The sequence below is a fragment of the Palaemon carinicauda genome, chromosome 4 (genome assembly GCF_036898095.1).
Source record: "Palaemon carinicauda isolate YSFRI2023 chromosome 4, ASM3689809v2, whole genome shotgun sequence".
NCBI classification, from domain to species: domain Eukaryota; kingdom Metazoa; phylum Arthropoda; class Malacostraca; order Decapoda; family Palaemonidae; genus Palaemon; species Palaemon carinicauda.
The window spans coordinates 88,141,562-88,163,670 of record NC_090728.1 but is presented as its reverse complement, the minus strand read 5'-3'; the positions used below and the strand labels follow the sequence as shown (position 1 = coordinate 88,163,670).

At 44.7% G+C, this 22,109-nt stretch overlaps 1 protein-coding gene across 1 annotated transcript; it reads right to left on the bottom strand.

Annotated features, from left to right (window-relative positions):
• Positions 1-11,093: 11,093 nt before the first annotated feature.
• LOC137639561 (putative protein tag-278) lies at positions 11,094-13,457 on the bottom strand. The gene has a single exon (XM_068371824.1). The coding sequence runs from the start codon at positions 13,455-13,457 to the stop codon at positions 11,094-11,096; it is 2,364 nt and encodes a 787-aa protein (XP_068227925.1).
• Between the last annotated feature and the right edge of the window lie 8,652 nt (positions 13,458-22,109).

Here is a 22,109-nt window from a genome sequence, read left to right as displayed (position 1 = left end):
AGTGACCTAAGGAGGCTAAGCCCCCTTTGTCTGTGTCAGGCCAGCGAGGGAGACTCTACCCCAAGCCAGACAAACACAGACTCAGACTAAAAAACTCTGTTGTTCTGTCCCTCTTTGAACCAGACTTACTGGAACAGGAAGGTACAGTAACACCCCAGTATAGTTTTATCGAAAATAAATTCAGAAAAAACCACTTAGGGATAAGCCCAAGGCTTAAACAGAGGGAAAGGGATTGCATACCTTCTCCGAAGAAAAGAAAGCAACCGGGGAGTATGAGAAAGTATACTAAGGCTCCATAAGCAACTTAGCCAAGGCACCAAGAGAATCGATTACCTAAATCACCGAAACTCACTCGTATACTATCTTGGAAATATTCCACACAATCTTAAATGTATAAAACATAGCCTAAAGCTTCAATAAAATTTTTATTACACTCGGAAAAACTAAAATCATGCATGAAGTACTAGGACCAAACGACTAGGCTACATGGCCTAGCGTAGGCCAGAATGGCGAATACTTCGCCAAAATAATACTAAGCACGAAGGAAATCCTATGTAATGCTAAATAGCTAAAATTTATTAAAGCAAAAACAACCGGGAATGTCGCTCTGACTAACTAAACTTATACCTAGCGAGCGACAGCGTCCAGGACGCCTCCGGTAGGCTACGGCTCTTGTATCAAAGATTAATCCTATTAATCACTCAAAAATTTACCAAGAGCCTACATTTATACATAAAAGACATTATACTCAACTTATCAGAGGCCGACGAAGACGGAGAAGCCATGAAAAGTAGAATAAATCCAAGATTTGCGAGAAACACAGGAAAAAACACCGAGTTGTTAAGCTACGCAAAAAGGAATACAGATGGCGCCAGGATTGGCGCCAGGCACGCATACGAATCGGATGATAGGGAGCCTTGGGAGCGGCTCCCCCTTTTTCTTTCCCGAATTCGTTTCTTGCCAATCGCCTCCTACGAGACAAAATCTCTGTCCAGGATGCAGATTGCCATGTGGCGTGTCAAGAATACGTCCTCTGATATGTCGCGATATCCCTTTCAGGAGGGATATTCGCTCCACGAGTTAGAATTCTGGTACAGTACCTTAAGGTAAATTCTCTGGGAATATCGCCGTAGTTGTAATATACCCTAGGAAGCTACCCTATAGGAACTTCCATCAGGACGACATGGCTTGAGCCCAAAAATATATATATATAGGTGTGTGTATGTATGTGTGTGTGTGTGTTTGTGTGTGTGGATGGACTGTATCAAGGATGACCTTCCATCCAAGGGATTAACAGGTGATGATGTATGGGACAGAGGTAGATGGAGAACGCTGGCCAGAAACATCGACCCCACATAGGCTAGAAGTGGAAAAAGATGCAGATAAAGAAGAAGACATATATATATATATATATATATATATATATATATATATATATATATATACAGTATATATATATATATATATATATATATATATATATATATATAATATGTATATATTATACACATTATGTCCCCACATAATCTAGCACACACTCGGCCCACACATCACCGCAGAGATTATCTATACGGCTTTCTGCTAGTAGGGAGCGTATAATCAGAATCCCATTGAATGTTGAGAGTTGGCCTTTGGAGGGTGATGCTTACAGCTTCAGGTATTATGAGCCGGCCGTAGTTACTGTACTTGAGTTTTGAACAATGTAGGTTCCATCAAATACGGCTTAGAATAGTTGAAGCTGTAAGAAGAGCCCTCTGATGGCCAACAGTCGAAAGTCAACGGGATTCTAATTAGACACTCCCTTCAGATAAAAGCTATACGGATAATCTATATGGTGGTGTGGGCCTTCATGTGTGTCTGAGTTTGTGTGCAAATATCCATGCATATATATATATATATATATATATATATATATATATATATATATATATATATATATATATATATATATATATACATATACACTTATATGTATAAATTAATTCATACATACTACTACCAAAGAGACATAAATAGGGTTTCGCCCTTACCAAGGGGCTCATCAGGTGGGTTTTGCCTACATCCATTATTGCAGGCTTGGTTCCCACGACCCTTCTTCCTTCCCTCCTCTTTTCTATTTTATTTTCATCTCAATTCAAAGGTCATCAGTACTTCATGAATATCTTATGATAACTCATGACTTATATTTGAGTTGGATTACTGAGAGAAGCAATTTGAAACCTACTTCAGCAGTTTGGGCATTGAACTTACGGGTTTTTCTGCCGCGCCAGAGGTTGCCCTTCCTTCTGAAATAGCTTTCGGCCAACTCCAGCTAGCTTATTAGTGGTGTCATGACTTATATTTGAGTTGGATTACTTAGAGAAGCAATTTGAAACCTACTTCAGCAGTTTGGGCATTGAACCTACGGGTTTTTCCGCCGCGCCAGAGGTTGCCCTTCCTTCTGAAATAGCTTTCGGGCAACTCCAGCTAGCCTATTAGTGGTGTCATGACTTATATTTGAGTTGGATTACTTAGAGAAGCAATTTGAAACCTACTTCAGCAGTTTGGGCATTGAACTTATGGGTTTTTCCGCCGCGCCAGAGGTTGCCCTTCCTTCTGAAATAGCTTTCGGCCAACTCCAGCTAGCCTATTAGTGGTGTCATGACTTATATTTGAGTTGGATTACTTAGAGAAGCAATTTGAAACCTATTTCAGCATTTTGGGCATTGAACTTACGGGTTTTTCCGCCGCGCCAGAGGTTGCCCTTCCTTCTGAAATAGCTTTCGGCCAACTCCAGCTAGCTTATTAGTGGTGTCATGACTTATATTTGAGTTGGATTACTTAGAGAAGCAATTTGAAACCTACTTCAGCATTTTGGGCATTGAACTTACGGGTTTTTCCGCCGCGCCAGAGGTTGCCCTTCCTTCTGAAATAGCTTTCGGCCAACTCCAGCTAGCTTATTAGTGGTGTCATGACTTATATTTGAGTTGGATTACTTAGAGAAGCAATTTGAAACCTACTTCAGCATTTTGGGCATTGAACTTACGGGTTTTTCCGCCGCGCCAGAGGTTGCCCTTCCTTCTGAAATAGCTTTCGGCCAACTCCAGCTAGCCTATTAGTGGTGTCATGACTTATATTTGAGTTGGATTACTTAGAGAAGCCATTTGAAACCTACTTCAGCATTTTGGGCATTGAACTTACGGGTTTTTCCGCCGCGCCAGAGGTTGCCCTTCCTTCTGAAATAGCTTTCGGCCAACCCCAGCTATCCTATTATTGGTGTCATGACTTATATTTAAGTTGGATTACTTAGAGAAGCAATTTGAAACCTACTTCAGCAGTTTGGGCATTGAACTTACGGGTTTTTCCGCCGCGCCAGAGGTTGCCCTTCCTTCTGAAATAGCTTTCGGCCAACTCCAGCTAGCTTATTAGTGGTGTCATGACTTATATTTGAGTTGGATTACTTAGAGAAGCAATTTGAAACCTACTTCAGCATTTTGGGCATTGAACTTACGGGTTTTTCCGCCGCGCCAGAGGTTGCCCTTCCTTCTGAAATAGCTTTCGGCCAACCCCAGCTATCCTATTAGTGGTGTCATGACTTATATTTGAGTTGGATTACTTAGATAAGCAATTTGAAACCTACTTCAGCATTTTGGGCATTGAACTTACGGGTTTTTCCGCCGCGCCAGAGGTTGCCCTTCCTTCTGAAATAGCTTTTGGCCAACTCCAGCTAGCCTATTAGTGGTGTCATGACTTATATTTGAGTTGGATTGCTTAGAGAAGCAATTTGATACCTACTTCAGCATTTTGGGCATTGAACTTATGGGTTTTTCTGCCGCGCCAGAGGTTGCCCTTCCTTCTGAAATAGCTTTCGGCCAACTCCAGCTAGCCAATTAGTAGTGTCATGACTTATATTTGAGTTGGATTACTTAGAGAAGCAATTTGAAACCTACTTCAGCATTTTGGGCATTGAACTTACGGGTTTTTCCGCCGCGCCAGAGGTTGCCCTTCCTTCTGAAATAGCTTTCGGCCAACTCCAGCTAGGCTATTAGTGGTGTCATGACTTATATTTGAGTTGAATTACTTAGAGAAGCAATTTGAAACCTACTTCAGCATTTTGGGCATTGAACTTACGGGTTTTTACGCCGCGCCAGAGGTTGCCCTTCCTTCTGAAATAGCTTTCGGCCAACTCCCCTCACTCCAGCTAGCCTATTAGTAGTCAGTTGTGACTGATGACACTTGAAATTCAGTGGTGAAGCCAAGGGCCGTTATTGTGCCAGGCGGTGAAGCCAAGCGTTATATTTAGGCCGGGCGGTGAAGCCAAGCATCATTGTTGTGCTGGGCGGTAAAGCCAAGCGGGCCAGGTGGTGAAGCCAAGCGCCATTGTAAGCCAGGCGGTGAAGCCAAGCGGGCCAGACGGTGAAGACAAGCCCCATTGTAAGCCAGGTACTGAAGCCAAGCAGGACAGGCGGTGAAGCTGAGCGCCATTGTTGGGCCGGGCGGTGAAGCCAAGCAGGCCAGGCGGTGAAGCCAAGCGCCATTGTTGTGCTGGGCGGTAAAGCCAAGCGGGCCAGGTGGTAAAGCCAAGCGGGCCAGATGGTGAAGCCAAGCGCCATTGTAAGCCAAGTGGTGAAGCCAAGCGCCGTTGTAAGCTGGGCACTAAAGCCAAGAAGGCCAGGCTGTGAAGCCAAGCTCCATTGTTGGGTTGGGCTGTGAAACCAAGTGCCATTTTAGGCCAGGCGGTGAAGCCAAGCCGGCCAGGTGGTGAAGTCAAGCGCCATTTTAGGCCAGGCGATGAAGCCAAGCGCCATTATAGGCCAGATGGTGAAGCCAAGCCCGCCATTGTTGGGCCGGGAGTGAAGCCAAGTGTCATGTTTGGGCCGGGTGGTTAAGCCAAGTGGTCCGTGCGGTGAAGCCAAGCGTGCCAGGCAGTGAAGCCAAGCGCCATTGTAGGCCAGGCAGTGAAGCGAAGCGTCATTTTCCCCACCCAAACAGGATGCTCTCATTCATCATTATCAAAGGTTCACCTGCATAGCCAGTCTTTGAGCCTGAAAAAAAAAACCTTAAACCTAAAAAAAAAAGAAAAAAAGTCAATTTAACAATCCTAAGCGCTATTGTTGGGCCAGGCGGCGAAGCCAAGCGGGCCAGGCGATGAAGCGAAGCGCCATTGTTTTGCTAGGCGATGAAGCCAAGCGGGCCAGGCGATGAAGCCAAGCGCCATTGTTTTGCCGGGCGATGAAGCCAAGCGGGCCAGGCGGTTAAGCCAAGCGCCATTGTTTTGTCAGGCGATGAAGCCAAGTGGGCCAAGGGGTGAAGCCAAGCGGCATTGTTGGGCCGGGCATTGAAGCCAAGCGGGCCAGGCGATGAAGCCAAGCGCCATTGTTTTGCTGGGCGGTGGAGTCAAGCGGGCCAGGCGGAGAAGCCAAGCGCCATTGTTGGGTCGGGCGATGAAGCCAAGCGGGCCCGGCGGTGAAGCCAAGCGCCATTGTTTTGCCGGGCTGTGAAGCCAATTGGGCCAGGTGGTGAAGCCAAGTGCCATTGTAGGCCAGGCGGTGAAGCCAAGCGCCATTGTTGGGCCGGGCAGTGAAGCCAAGCGGGCCAGGCGATGAAGCCAAGCGGGCCAGGCGATGAAGCCAAGCGGGCCAGGCGGTGAAGCCAAGCGGGCCAGGCGATGAAGCCAAGCGCCATTTTTTTGCTGGGCGATGAAGCCAAAAAGGCCAGGCGGTGAAGCCAAGCGCCATTGTTTGACCGGGCGATGAAGCCAAGAAGGCCAGGCGGTGAAGCCAAGTGCCATTGTTGGGCCGGGCAGTGAAGGCAAGCGGGCCAGGCGATGAAGCCAAGCGCCATTGTTTTGCCGGGCGATGAAGCCAAGCAGGCCAGGCGGTGAAGCCAAGCGCCATTGTTGGGCCGGGCAGTGAAGCCAAGCGGGCCAGGCTGTGAAGCCAAGCGCCATTGTTTTGCCGGGCGATGAAGCCAAGCGGGCCAGGCGGTGAAGCCAAGCGCCATTGTTGGGCCGGGCAGTGAAGCCAAGGGGGCCAGGCGGTGAAGCCAAGCGCCATTGTTTTGCCAGGCAGTGAAGCCAAGCGGGCCAAGTGGTGAAGCCAAGCGCCATTGTTTTGCCGGGCGATGAAGTCAAGCGGGCCAGGCGGTGAAGCCAAGCGCCATTGTTGGGCCGGGCAGTGAAGCCATGCGGGCCAGGCGGTGAAGCCAAGCACCATTGTTTTGCTGGGCGATGAAGTCAAGCGGGCCAGGCGGTGAAGCCAAGCGCCATTGTTGGGCCGGGCGATGAAGCCAAGCGGGCCAGGTGGTGAAGCCAAGTGCCATTGTTGGGCCGGGCAGTGGAGCCAAGCGGGCCAGGCGGTGAAGCCAACCGGGCCAGGTGGTGAAGCAGAGCGCCATTGTTGGGCCGGGCAGTGAAGCCAAGCGGGCCAGGCGGTGAAGCCTAGCGCCATTAATTTGCCGGGCGATGAAACCAAGCGGGCCAGGCGGTGAAGCCAAGCGCCATTGTTGGGCCGGGTAGTGAAGCCAAGCGGGCCAGGTGGTGAAGCCAAGCGCCATTGTTTTGCCGGGCGATGAAGCCAAGCGGGCCAGGCGGTGAAGCCAAGCGCCATTGTTGGGCCGGGCACTGAAGCCAAGCGGACCAGGCGGTGAAGCCAAGCGCGATTGTTTTGCCGGGTGATGAAGCCAAGCGGGCCAGGCGGTGAAGCCAAGCGCCATTGTTGGGCCAGGCTGTGAAGCCAAGCGGGCCAGGCGGTGAAGCCAAGCGGGCCAGGTGGTGAAGCAGAGCGCCATTGTCGGGACGGACAGTGAAGCCAAGCGGGTCAAGCGGTGAAGCCAAGCGCCAATGTTTTGCCGGGCGATGAAGCCAAGCGGGCCAGGCGGTGAAGCCAAGCACCATTGTTGGGCTGGGCAGTGAAGCCAAGCGGGCCAGGTGGTGAAGCCAAGTGCCATTGTTTTGCCAGGCGATGAAGCCAAGCGGGCCAGGCAGTAAAGCCAAGCGCCATTGTTGGGCCGGGCAGTGAAGCCAAGCGGGCCAGGCGGTGAAGCCAAGCGCCATTGTTTTGCCGGGCGATGAAGCCAAGGGGGCCAGGCGGTGAAGCCAAGCGCCATTGTTGGGCCGGGCAGTGAAGCCAAGCGGGCCAGGCGGTGAAGCCAAGCGCCATTGTTTTGCCGGGCAGTGAAGCCAAGCGGGCCAGGCGGTGAAGCCAAGCGCCATTGTTGGGCCGGGCAGTGAAGCCAAGCGGGCCAGGCAGTGAAGCCAAGCGGGCCAGGCAGTGAAGCCAAGCGCCATTGTTTTGCCGGGCGATGAAGCCAAGCGGGCCAGGCGGTGAAGCCAAGCGCCATTGTTGGGCCGGGCAGTGAAGCCAAGCGGGCCAGGCGGTGAAGCCAAGCACCATTGTTTTGCCGGGCGATGAAGCCATGTGGGCCAGGCGGTGAAGCCAAGCGCCATTGTTGGGCCGGGCAGTGAAGCCAAGCGGGCCAGGCGGTGAAGCCAAGCGGGCCAGGTGGTGAAGCAGAGTGCCATTGTCGGGCCGGGCAGTGAAGCCAAGCGGGCCAGGCGGTGAAGCCAAGCGCCATTGTTTTGCCGGGCGATGAAGCCAAGCGGGCCAGGCGGTGAAGCCAAGCGCCATTGTTGGGCCGGGCAGTGAAGCCAAGCGGGCCAGGTGGTGAAGCCAAGCGCCATTGTTTTGCCGGGCGATGAAGCCAAGCGGGCCAGGCGGTGAAGCCAAGCGCCATTGTTGGGCCGGGCAGTGAAGCCAAGCGGGCCAGGTGGTGAAGCCAAGCGCCATTGTTTTGCCGGGCGATAAAGCCAAGCGGGCCAGGCGGTGAAGCCAAGCGCCATTGTTGGGCCGGGCAGTGAAGCCAAGCGGGCCAGGCGGTGAAGCCAAGCGCCATTGTTTTGCCAGGCAGTGAAGCCAAGCGGGCCAGGCGGTGAAGCCAAGCACCATTGTTGGGCCGGGCAGTGAAGCCAAGCGGGGCAGGCGGTGAAGCCAAGCGCCATTATTTTGCCGGGCGATGAAGCCAAGCGGGCCAGGCGGTGAAGCCAAGCGCCATTGTTGGGCCGGGCAGTGAAGCCAAGCGGGCCAGGCGGTGAAGCCAAGCGCCATTGTTGGGCCGGGCAGTGAAGCCAAGCGGGCCAGGCGGTGAAGCCAAGCGCCATTGTTGGGCCGGGCGATGAAGCCAAGCGGGCCAGGCGGTGAAGCCAAGCGCCATTGTTTTGCCAGGCAGTGAAGCCAAGCGGGCCAGGCGGTGAAGCCAAGCACCATTGTTGGGCCGGGCAGTGAAGCCAAGCGGGGCAGGCGGTGAAGCCAAGCGCCATTATTTTGCCGGGCGATGAAGCCAAGCGGGCCAGGCGGTGAAGCCAAGCGCCATTGTTGGGCCGGGCAGTGAAGCCGAGCGGGCCAGGCGGTGAAGCCAAGCGCCATTGTTGGGCCGGGCAGTGAAGCCAAGCGGGCCAGGCGGTGAAGCCAAGCGCCATTGTTTTGCCGGGCGATGAAGCCATGCGGGCCAGGCGGTGAAGCCAAGCGCCATTGTTTTGCCGGGCGATGAAGCCAAGCGGGCCAGGCGGTGAAGCCAAGCGCCATTGTTGGGCCGGGCAGTGGGGCCAAGCGGGCCAGGTGGTGAAGCCAAGCGCCATTGTTTTGCCGGGCGATAAAGCCAAGCGGGCCAGGCGGTGAAGCCAAGCGCCATTGTTGGGCCGGGCAGTGAAGCCAAGCGGGCCAGGCGGTGAAGCCAAGCGCCATTGTTTTGCCAGGCAGTGAAGCCAAGCGGGCCAGGCGGTGAAGCCAAGCACCATTGTTGGGCCGGGCAGTGAAGCCAAGCGGGGCAGGCGGTGAAGCCAAGCGCCATTATTTTGCCGGGCGATGAAGCCAAGCGGGCCAGGCGGTGAAGCCAAGCGCCATTGTTGGGCCGGGCAGTGAAGCCAAGCGGGCCAGGCGGTGAAGCCAAGCGCCATTGTTGGGCCGGGCAGTGAAGCCAAGCGGGCCAGGCGGTGAAGCCAAGCGCCATTGTTTTGCCGGGCGATGAAGCCATGCGGGCCAGGCGGTGAAGCCAAGCGCCATTGTTGGGCCGGGCAGTGAAGCCAAGCGGGCCAGGCGATGAAGCCAAGCGCCATTGTTTTGCCGGGCAATGAAGCCAAGCGGGCGAGGCGATGAAGCCAAGCGGGCGAGGCGATGAAGCCAAGCGCCATTGTTTTGCCGGGCGATGAAGCCAAGCGGGCCAGGCGGTGAAGCCAAGCGCCATTGTTGGGCCGGGCAGTGAAGCCAAGCGGGCCAGGCGGTGAAGCCAAGCGCCATTGTTTTGCCGGGCGATGAAGCCATGCGGGCCAGGCGGTGAAGCCAAGCGCCATTGTTGGGCCGGGCAGTGAAGCCAAGCGGGCCAGGCGATGAAGCCAAGCGCCATTGTTTTGCCGGGCAATGAAGCCAAGCGGGCGAGGCGATGAAGCCAAGCGCCATTGTTTTGCCGGGCGATGAAGCCAAGCGGGCCAGGCGGTGAAGCCAAGCGCCATTGTTGGGCCGGGCAGTGAAGCCAAGTGTGCCAGGCGGTGAAGCCAAGCGCCATTGTTTTGCCGAGCAATGAAGTCAAGCGGGCCAGGCAGTGAAGCCAAGCGCCATTGTTTTCCCGGGCGATGAAGCCAAGGGGGCCAGGCGGTGAAGCCAAGCGCCATTGTTGGGCCGGGCAGTGAAGCCAAGCGGGCCAGGCGGTGAAGCCAAGCGCCATTGTTTTGCCGGGCGATGAAGCTAAGCGGGCCAGGCGGTGAAGCCAAGCGCCATTGTTTTGCCGGGCAGTGAAGCTATGCGGGCCAGGCGGTGAAGCCAAGCGCCATTGTTTTGCCGGGCGATGAAGCCAAGCGGGCCAGGCGGTGAAGCCAAGCGCCATTGTTGGGCCGGGCGATGAAGCCAAGCGGGCCAGGCGGTGAAGCCAAGCGCCATTGTTGGGCCGGGCAGTGAAGCCAAGCGGGCCAGGCGGTGAAGCCAAGCGCCATTGTTTTGCCGGGCGATGAAGCCAAGCAGGCCAGGCGGTGAAGCTAAGCGCCATTGTTGGCCAGGCGATGAAGCCAAACGCCATTGTTGGCCAGGCGATGAAGCCAAGCGCCATTGTTGGCTAGGCCATGAAGCCAAGCGTCATTTTCCCCACCCAAATAGGACGCGCTCATTCATCAGTATCAGAGGTTTTTCACCTGCATAGCCATTCCTTAAGCCTAAAAAAAAACCTTAAACCTGAAAAAAAAACTTAAGCCTAAAAAAAACCTTAAACCTAAAAAAACAAACCTTAAGCCTTAAAAAAAAACCTTAAGCCTAAAAAAAAAACCTTAAGCGTAAAAAAATAATCCTTAAACCTAAAAAAAAAACCTTAAACCTAAAAAAAAAACGTTAAGCCTAATAAAAAAAAGAAGAAAAAGAAGAAGATACTATTCCTTTCATAAAATTGTGAAGGCATATACTCACCAAGTGTCAGGACCAAAACTTACTCTACTCATCCCAGCTCTTCAACCTTCATCACCAGCCATTTGATGAACACCTATCCAGACTGTCCTCCTTAGGAAGAGGCGCAGCTTCCTTCCCCAGCTGAAGTATCTTGGGTCAACCTCTAAGGACAAAAGTGCGTACTAGAAGAAGCCTAGCTCGTTCCCTCTGCAGAGCCAGTCTTCTAGATTATTCCCCCAGAACTACCCGAAGGTTGGTATCCAGAGGAATAGATCTAGATATCCGACCATTTGTACACTTGACGGACGCCTTGTACTCGTTCACCAAGGTACATAGCATACTAGAATTTGATAGGTTTCTTCCCTCTGCATAGCCCGTTGTCCTCCAGGGTGGTCCAAGCATCCTTCAAGTTGGATAGTTGAGCATTGCATCCCTCAAGCTGGCTAGTCCTTCCAAGTGTTCTTCAAGGTGGGTGGTCAGTCAGGTTAAAGATCCTTAAGTTCTGGTCCTTGCAAAACTCGGCTAAATTTAATTTTCCTCTCAAAATAAACTGAAATTGAAGTTCTTCTCCTTCTTGTTCTTTTTTTTTTTTTTTTATTTTTTTTTTTATTTTTTTTTTTTTTGTATTTTTTTTTTTTTTTTTTTTTTTTTAGTTTTCTTTTCCATTCATTTGCGGATCCAAGTATTCACTTAACGGTGTCTCTTCAGAAGCTTATCGATATGATCGGCTGCTAATTGAACCTGCTTAATGGTGCCAATGATTGTTATTAGATTGCTGGAGTCATCCCTTCGTGGCATACAAATGGATTCGACACCACTCTCGCGGGTGATTTCCTTCAGCTTCCTTCCTTCCACTCCATAAATGGCTCTGTGGAACTTCCTTGGGATATCCAAGTCGGCAGTCACGTGCCCCTTTTGCTCATAGTCCCTCTTGGTGTTAACTCTAACCTTCGCACCTTGGAAGGTGATATGACACTTAGGTCCACCGATTTTCTTTTTAAAGAATCCAGTTGTGCCTCTTCCCATATGAGCTAAGGGGACCTTTTTGGTCTCCTCTTCCCTGGAAGTTTCCTTCTGGAGCTTCTGCTCTTCCAGATTGTTGTTGTTGTTTTGAGGGAGATTCCCTTTTGAGGCTTGTAGCCGGCCCAGCAATTCACCAACACCAGATGCCCCTCCAACGACCTCCTTCTCCTCCTTATGTCCGTTGGCATCCAGGTCCAGCCTCTTCTTCTCTGTTTTCATCTGACCAATAATCCCAGATTGCTTCCCAATCGTTTCTTTCAGTTCCTGGATCTTTTTCTTAAATACAGATTCCGTCCGATGAATAGCGGCCACTTTTTCACTCTTAATTCTTTCTAGTTGCTCTCTCAAGTCAAGATTTTTTTCCTCCATCTCAATTGACTTATCGTAATATTCTTCCTTAAGACTTACTAACTCCTCTAAGAGGCCGTTATACCTTTCATTCCTGACCAAATCATTGACTTTAGCCTCAGTCAGCTTCATCTCTAGTCTTTCTTTTTCTGTTTTCATCTCTCTAATAATTTCTAATTGCTTCTCAATTGTCTCTTTCAGTTCCTCAATATCTTCCTCAAATACAGATTCTAACCGATGAATAGAGGCAACCTTTTCACGCTCACCTTTTTCTAGTTGCTTACTTAATTCAAGATTTTTTTCTTCCATCTCACTTGATTTCTCGTAATATTCTTCCTTAAGATTTACTAACTCCTCTAAGAGGCTGTTGTAATTTTTGTTCCTGACCAAATCCTTTTCTTTAGCCTCAGTCAGCTTCATCTCTAGTCTTTCTTTTTCTGTTTCCATCTCTTTAATAATGTCCAATTGATTCTGAATTGTTTTTTCTAATTCCTCAATTTCTCCCTCAAATATAGATTCCAACCGATGAATAGACTCTGCTTTTTCACCTTCAACATTCACTAGTTTCTCGCTTATTTCAAGATTTATTTGTTCCATCTTAGTTAATTGATTTAGATAGTCTCCGATTGAAGCATTTTTATTTGATAATTCGTCTTTTAGGTGATCGTTAGTTTGTTGAAGATCTTGCAACTCTGTTGAGAATTTTTCAGTCTCGATTTCTTTTTTTGTTTCCATATCTTTAATAATGTCCAATTGATTCTGAATTGTTTTTTCTAATTCCTCAATTTCTCCCTCAAATACAGATTCTAAACGATGAATAGAGTCTGCTTTTTCACCTTCAACATTTATTAGTTTCTCGCTTATTTCAAGATTTATTTGTTCCATCTTAGTTAATTGATTTAGATATTCTCCGATTGAAGCATCTTTATTTGATAATTCGTCTTTTAGCTGATCGTTAGTTTGTTGAAGATCTTGCAACTCTGTTGAGAATTTTTCAGTCTTGATTTCCCTTTCCTTTTCAAGAGCTTCGACTCTGTTGCAGAGACGTTGAATCTCTGCCCTCAGCTCTTTTTTTTCTTCGTCTTCCTCCCTGTCATTCTCCACTTCTTTGTCTAAAAATTCAATTTCATCTTCCATCAGTTGAATAATTTCACCTAACTCCTCCAGTTCCTTTTCTTCCTTATCTGTGGACAAGAATTTCCACAACAATACATTTCCAGCCACAATAACACCAACCAGAACAACAGTTAGCCAATTGCCACCCTTCATTTGGGGGACAATAGTTCCACCCTCAGTTCCAGAGACGAAGTCTGGGAGAAATCTCTCCAGAATTCCAGTAGGTTTCAGATCAGTCCTAAGCATATCCAGTTTCCGTTCCATAGTCTGGACCTTCAGTTGACATTCCTGAAGATCCTGCCCCGAACTCCAGAATCCTCCGACCACAGGGATGGAGGACAGGAGTCGTTGGAGGACGGGAACATCTCCGATCCCAGCCTCAGAGTTGTCACTCCTCTTGGGCAGTAGCCAAGACACCATCCTGAACGCGAAAGACTCTTGAACTTTCCTCAATTGTCCTTCGAGATCCTTTAAATAGGTCTCACACTCCAACTGCTGCTCCTGAACACCAGCTGTGTGTGATGCCTTGAATAATCCTCCTAAGATTCCGTTGAATGGGTTCCTCATTGCGTTGATCGCTTTTTGGTACACTCCGAACATTTTCATAAAAATCTATGCTAGATTGCCCGATGATTCTCCTTTGATCAACTTTATTTTGAAAAAAACAAAATATAGCTTCCGGAGACCTTCGGGATCCCCTCCAAGCTCCGAGCCTCTCACACATTAATTCTGTGAAGCCTCTAGAGAGACTTGAGAACTTCCCTGAAGACATTTTGACTCGCTAACTACATCGACGGAATTCCTGGACAATTCTCTCTCTCTCTCTCTCTCTCTCTCTCTCTCTCTCTCTCTCTCTCTCTCTCTCTCTCTCTCTCTCTCAACGTATTGTGGGTCGTCAAGAAGGGAGAACAAGAAGGCTTCCGGAATGTCTTCAAGCTCTCTCTCTCTCTCTCTCTCTCTCTCTCTCTCTCTCTCTCTCTCTCTCTCTCTCTCTCTCTCTCTCTCTCTCTCAGTACTTTAGAGGCGCTTTGTGTATTATTCGATTCCTTTCGTAAGTTAATATATATATATATATATATATATATATATATATATATATATATATATATATATATATATATATATACATATCATTATATGTATGTATATATATACTGTACATATATATATATATATATATATATATATATATATATATATACATATATGTATATATATATACATATATATGTATATATATATATATATATATATATATATATATATATATATATATATATATATATATATATATATAGTGTATTTGTTTATTTACAAATGTATGTATTTGTGTATATATATATATATATATATATATATATATATATATATATATATATATATATATATGCACATATATGGACACAAACACACACACACATATATATATGTATATGTATATATATATATATATATATATATATATATATATATACAAACACATACACTTGTATATACACTAATACACACACACAATATATATATATATATATATATATATATATATATATATATATATATATATATATATATATTGAGGTAGGTCATTGCTCCTGGCGAGCTTCAAAGGTAAAATAAAAAGGAAAACGAAGAGTCTGGACAACATCTCTCATATTTAGGGCTAAAAAAAGACATAAAATATTAGAATTCAAACTTTAGTAAAAATATAACTTACAAAAACAGTTTAAAATTTAAGTTATATTTACAGATACAAGTAAAAACAGTAAATTGAATTAAATTAAGTAAAAGAAAAGTATCTTCAAGCTGAAATACTCACAAGAAAATAATTAAATAAATGAATAAATGATTAAATTTTCTTAGGAGTCCAGAGAGCTGAGTGACTGTCCCCCTCCACATCGACTAAGCCGGTATATTTGGAGCACACACACACACACATACACACACACACACACATATATATATATATATATATATATATATATATTATGTATATATATATATATATATATATATATATATATATATATATATGTGTGTGTGTGTGTGTGTGTGTGTGTGTATGTATGTATGTGTGTGAGTACAGCTCATGAGGTACACTCATTCCAAAGAACGAAACAATGATGAAAAATAATGCTTTTGAAATAAGCAAGTAATAATAATAATGATAATAATAATAATAATATAATAATAATAATAATAATAATAATAATAATAATAATAATAATAATAATAATTACTTCTTCATAAGTTCCCGGATGTTCTACTACAGCAGCCCTTTTTTTTCCACCTTCGACTTCAGTTTCAACTTAATCACCATCACGTAAAGACGTCTCCAAGAGGGAACTTAATGGAAGCACATCAATCTATTTCGATATTCAGTGTAATTTCATTTATGTCGGCTATTGATTATTATGATGGAAATGCTCTCCGTTCAGTGTATGCTATTGTTACTCATGTGAAATTAAGAAATAACCGCGAAATAAGGCCTCAAAGGTCCGATTCTGACTTAATTTTTAGGGAAAACCAGCACATTTTCAGCTGCAAAGATTTTGTAAAGATTGCTAAGACAAAAAAAAAAAAAAAAAAAAATGACGTTGGAGTCAATCATTTTTCTTCTTCTTCTTTGTTTGCATCTTTTCCCACTTTCATGTGAAGTCGATGTTTCTGACCAGCGTTCTCCATCTACCTCTGTCCCACACTTCATCACCGGTTAATCCCTTTGATCGAAGGTCATCCTTGATACAGCCCATCCACCTTCGCTTTGGTCTCCCTCTTCTCGTTTTCATGGCCGGATGCCTTTCCTGCCGCAAACCCTCCCCATTTACCCGGGCTTGGGCACTGCCGTCTCAATATCTTGGGACCGGCGCCAAGTTGAGGCTGGCCTTTCCCCCCCCCCCCCCCCCCCCTCCACCCCCCCCCCCACTGGCTGGGTTAACGTTGGTGTCAATCATAAGGTAAGAAATTATATTTGATTTACTTTATCATAATGTAAGGATTTATTTGTGATTAACTTTTAGTGTGTGACCTGAGAAGGGGGGTTCGGGGGCTTGGCCCCCAGCTAGGGGTTGTGACCTGAGAAGGGGGTCCGGGGAAGGTTGTGACCTGGGAACTACTAGGTTAGGTTAGGTGGGTTTTTTAGATTCTGTACCTTTTAATTAGCAAATCTTTTGTTAATTAATCACATTTTGGCCTATTTTCAGCCACTTACATAAACCATATAGTTTTCCAATTGGTTATTTTGTTATTGTTTTGCATTTCTGACCATTATTATTGCTGCAAATCACTCGTTTATGACCTTTCCCCACCCGAAAAAAACCCCGGTTTCTCACTGGAGTCTCCCATAATTGTCCAAAAACTCATGAACGGGTGGTTTGCCCCAATAATCATGGTCAGAAATGCAAGAACACAAAATAGCGAGTAGGAAAAATATGTGGTTCATGTATTTGGCTTGAAATTATCGTATCATAGATTTACCATATCCGCTATTATGACCATAGAGGTATTTTCACCCTTTTTTGAATCTGCTTCAAAATCTAATTCAGCTTCAAAATCCGAAAATATAACTGGCCCCTCTTCAGCAGAGTCGAATTCCCCGTAGAGGGAAGCCGATGGTCCCCAGAAGCTTGTACAGAATAACGGATAAATATAACCACGTGTATTTCAGCTATGAAATGAAAAATGAAAAGACTTGATTGGAGTTAGTACTTTCGGCCTACTATACTCAATTTGTTTAATGAGGCGCATTTGCACCGACTCGCAGCGGTGCCCTTTTAGCTCGGAAAAGTTTCCTGCTATCTGATTGGTTAGAATTATCTTTTCCAACCAATCAGCGATCAGGAAACTTTTCCGAGCTAAAAGGGCACCCCTGCGAGTCGGTGCAGATCTGCCTCACTAAAAATAATTGACTATAGTGACATTGACTGGCAACAATGAGAGTACATATACAAAGAGATCGTATACCTATAAAAGAGAATGGGATCCCACAGCTCTATTTCTTCATAATTTCAAATAAGTCAGAGTTTAGACAATAGAATAACGCTAGATTAAAAACAGACCAGAGCTTAGGTCTAAATTTGAACTATTGGTACAGGCAATTAAAAAGGTTTCAACACTATATCTTTACGAGAGAGAGAGAGAGAGAGAGAGAGAGAGAGAGAGAGAGAGAGAGAGAGAGAGAGAGAGAGAGAGAGAGAGAGAGAGTAACTGTCTGCCTCTCATTTGTACATTTACGATTGCGTCATTGAAAAGGTGTTGATTACTTTATCTGAGAGAGAGAGAGAGAGAGAGAGAGAGAGAGAGAGAGAGAGAGAGAGAGAGAGAGAGAGAGAGATAAATATTATTCCAGTCATATTTATGTTACAGGCAAACTGTGTAACCAGGCATTTCGCGAAATGCCTAAATATTTTAGGCATTTCGTGAAATGACTGATTCACTTAGGGATTTCGCGAAATGACTAAAATTTCCAGGCATTACGCGAAATGACTGATTTTATAGCCCAGGGATTTCGTGAAATGACTAGTTCATATGAATTTTAGGTCAATAGTGTAAATTTGCTTGTATGTAGTATATGCTTAGGGCATTTTAGTAGCAATGCTTTTCTTTTTTATTTACAAGGGCAGGATTTTAAGTTAAATAGTATATATTTGCCAGTATATTGTATATTTCTAGGGTATTTTAGTAGCAACAATTCTGTAACAACATATCTTTTAAAACCATATAGTTTTTCTTCTTTCATTAAATGTACAATTAGACAGAAGGGCCTTTCTTCAGTGCCTCACGAAGAGATACTTGCTGTTCTTGGTTGATTTCATCAACAATCGTTGGGGGCACAAGTTGAATTCAAACCTTGTGAATTTAGACCTTAGTATCACTGACTTTACCCCAATAGTTTATAAGTTATTTTCATTTCCTTCCATGTTGATTCCTTGAAGATTTCTTGGATCCTCCCTTCCCCAGTCAACATGTGGAGCTGGGACAGCGACATTGTCCCCTATTTCCCCGGTTTTTAAGTCGATCCTACTACATTTAACCATACGTTCGGCCTGGCACACTTTACCCTTTCTGGTCCTCTTGCAGTTCTTGGAAATTTCTTGTTGTCTTCATGCAATATGCGGTGCTGAACTAAGTGGACCTGGGGTGGCTAGGTGAAGATGCTGACTGGCTCATCAAGGGACTAGGATGGCTGGGTGGTGATGATGACTGGCTCAGAGGCCTCGAGTGGCTCGTCAGTTGGATCAGTAAGAGGCTGGGCTCCTAGTGCTGCAAGATCATCTTCTGTCTCCAAGCAGTCAATGACCTCCTGAAGTAAGCTAGTGGAAGAGAGTCCATCTTTTGGATTCTCTCCAAGCAAAGTAGCATACGGGGTACTCTTGATCCCTTAATGATATGATGAGTTCTGGTTCTGAACAAAACGAAGGCCAAAGGACTAATCTCGGGTGTTGTCAGAGAGCCAAGCAGCCAGCATATCTTTGATGTTTGAGTTGGCCTGATCAACTGAACCTTGGCTCTGTGGCTCTCTAGGGGCTTGCCATGCACAAGATACGGGCAGAGATCCTTCATCTCTCGAACCAACTAGGCAGTGAACTCAAATCCATTATCTGATTGTAGGATGCATGGATCATCAATCAATAAGAAGATACCCAAAAGCTAAAAAGCAACCTTAGCTACTCTCTTGGGTGTGAGTGGGCGCAAGATAACAAACTTGGTCAAACGGCACTGGTACACAATAATCCACTTGTGTTGGGCTTGTGGAGTTGACTACATGTCAATTAAATCGTCTTGGAAGCAAGAATTAAAATCTTAAGTAAGCATGGGCCGAGCCACAACTTCCTTTGTCTTGGTTCTTTTTGTCTTTTCTTGGCAGGTAATGCAGTAGGACTTGAACAGGTCGACAACCTCCCTTGAGATGTTTGCATATTTAGAGTATGATATTAGTTTTACTTAAATCTACATTACTAATTTTCTCAAACTATAATCTAAAACTGCTTATATTGATCAGGGTACTTACTTGTTGAATTGCCGGCTCATATGGTTAAAAGAAATCAAAATGATTAAATTACCTGCTCACATAGTTAAAAGAAATCAAAGCAAGGGGCCATTTCAAACAAACCTGAATTAATTTCTCAAGTAGTTAAATTTAAATTGAACACCTGTGCTTAAAACAACTCTGGCTACAATTTATATGGAAATGAAATATGTGAAAATTATATGGAAATGTGTACCAGATATACATAAATCAATACTAATTATAATATAAATATTAAAAACTAACTTTGTGTTTAAGAATCTGTGTCAACACCCATATATATTTAAAACCTCATAAAAGTGGTGTTTGTAAACAAATACCAGAATTACACAGTTTGCCTGAATTCTATTAGGCAAAGTGTGTAATAAGAACTACTAAATTTCAGTCATTTCGCGTAATGCCTGGAAAATTTAGGCATTTCGCGAAATCCCCAAGTTAATTGGTCATTTCACGAAATGCCTAAAATTTTTAAGCATTTCGTGAAATGCCTGGTTACACAGTTTGCCTGTAACATATATACATACATATATATGCATATATATACAGATATATATATATATATATATATAAATAAATATATATAATATACAGTATATATATACATATATATATATGTATATATACATAAATATATATATATATATATATATATATATATATATATAATATACAGTATATATATATAAATATATATATATATATATATATATATATATATATATATATATATACATATATATATATATATATATATATATATATATATATATATATATACATATATATATATATATATATACAGATATATAAGTATATATATATATATATATATATATACACAGATATATAAATATATATATATATATATATATATATATATGTATATATATATATATATATATATATATCTATATATGCTTATAAGTCACTAAATAGCGTGTGACAATATATTCAGCCAAGGCCACAGGAAAAATAAAAGAAGGCGTACCGAGCGCTTTCGTGTTATTTCAACACATTTTCGAGGTACCTCGAAAATGTGTTGAAATAACACGAAAGCGCTCGGTACGCCTTCTTTTATTTTTCCTGTGGACTTGGCTGAATATATATATATATATATATATATATATATATATATATATATATATACTGTTTATATACAGATATATAAATATATATATATATATATATATATATATATATATATATATATATATATATATATATATATACATATACAGGGGATCCTCGGGTTACGACGGTCCCGACTTACGCTGTTTCATGGTTACAAATGCGCCCCCATAAAAATATAAAAGATAATATTAAGCATCGTTCCGTCTTACAGCGTTAGCGATGTAAGCGATGTAAACAATTGCGAACTAGTTTCTAGCATGCAGCTGATGAATACACTTTGTGGTGGTTGCGGGCGAGGACGACGGTGTCACTCAGTTCCAGTTCTACGCCATTTTGCTTGTGTTTGTCTGTTCTCTCTCTCTTTTTTTTTTTTTTAACTTTTTGCCCTTCGTTATGGCTCCTAAGCATAAGGCAGATTCTTCTGATGGTAATGCGTCTAAGAAAAGAAAGGCCATCACCATGGAAGTGAGATTAGATATTATTAAGCGGTCTAAAAACGGTGAAACGCCAACGAACATTGACGATCGCTTGGCATTAGTCGTTTGACCGTGGCTACTATTTTTAAGGACAAAGAGCGCATTGTTGAGCATGTGAAAGGATCTGCTCCTATGAAAGCAACAGTGATAACCAAGCAGCGTAGTGGTTTAATTATTGAAATGGAAAGATTATTAGTGATTTGGTTGGAAGATCAAAATCAACGGTTTATTCTGGTGAGCCTAATGGTGATTCAGGAAAAGGCTAAAAGGTTGTTTGAAGCGTTGAAAACAGAAAGGGGGGAAGAAAGTGAAAGTGAAGAGTTTTCGGCTGGTAGAGGTTGGTTTATGCGATTTAAGGCTCGGGCCAATTACCATAACCTAAGTGCAAGGTAAAGCTGCTAGTGAGGATGAGAAAGCAGTAAGTGAATTTCCTAAAGCGTTGGCTGAGATAATTAGGGAGGGGGGTTATTCTGCTTATCAAGTGTTCAATGTGGATGAGACAGGTTTATTTTGGAAGTGTATGCCTAACCACACGTACATAGCAAAGGAGGAGAAGTCAGCACCCGGTCATAAAGCCCGCAAGGAGAGGGTAACTTTGCTTCTTGGGGGAAATGCTGCTGGTGAATTGAAACTGAAGCCCTTGCTGGTGTATCAGGCTGAAAATCCAAGGGCATTCAAGGGAATTTGGAAGAGTCAAATCCCAGTCATTTGGAAGGCAAATAAGAAGGCATGGGTGACACTTGCAGTGTTTGAGGACTGGTTTATCAACCATTTTGTGCCAAGTGTGGAGCAGTATTGCACCCAAAAGGGTATCCCCTTTAAGGTATTGCTAGTGCTGGACAATGCCCCTGGACACTCTGCCCAGCTGGGAGACTTTCACCCTAATGTCAAGGTGGTTTACCTTCCACCTAATACCACAGCCCTTTTACAGCCTATGGACCAAGGAGTGATTGCTTCATTCAAGGCCTACTACCTCCGAAGGACAATTACTATGGCATTACAGGCAACTGAAATGAAGAAGGATTTGACTCTGAAGGACTTTTGGAAGTCCTACAACATCCTTGATGCTGTTAAGAACATTGCTGATTCATGGGGGGAGGTTAAGATGACAAACAGGAATGGTGTTTTGAGGAAACTATGTCCTCAATTTGTTAATGATTTCCATGGGTTTGAGGACACAGCTGACCATTTTTATCAAGAACATCGTTGCCCTGAGTAAGGAAATCGATCTGGATATGGAGGTTGATGATGTTTCAGAGCTGCTGGAATCTCATGGAGAGGAGTTATCTGCTGGGGACTTGATACAACTGAAGAAGCAGATCATAGAGGAAGAAGAAGAAACCCCCATCCCAGATCCTAGGGCTTTCACAAGACAGGGCTTGTCAAAAGGTTTTACTGAGATAAAGCAAGCATTGGCAACTTTCGAGGCGCAGGATACTAACATGGATAGGTTCACTATGGTTTCCAGAGGCATCATGGACTTACTGCAGTGTTACAAGGAGATCTTGGATGATAAGAGGATCCTGTCTGTCTAGTCTAACCTGGAGCTGTATATTAAGAAAGTAGAGAGACCTGCACCCTCTACAT

Bases quoted from the DNA above. Each gene is read 5' to 3' on its own strand.
- LOC137639561 (XM_068371824.1), bottom strand. From the start codon at position 13,457: ATGAGGAACCCATTCAACGGAATCTTAGGAGGATTATTCAAGGCATCA.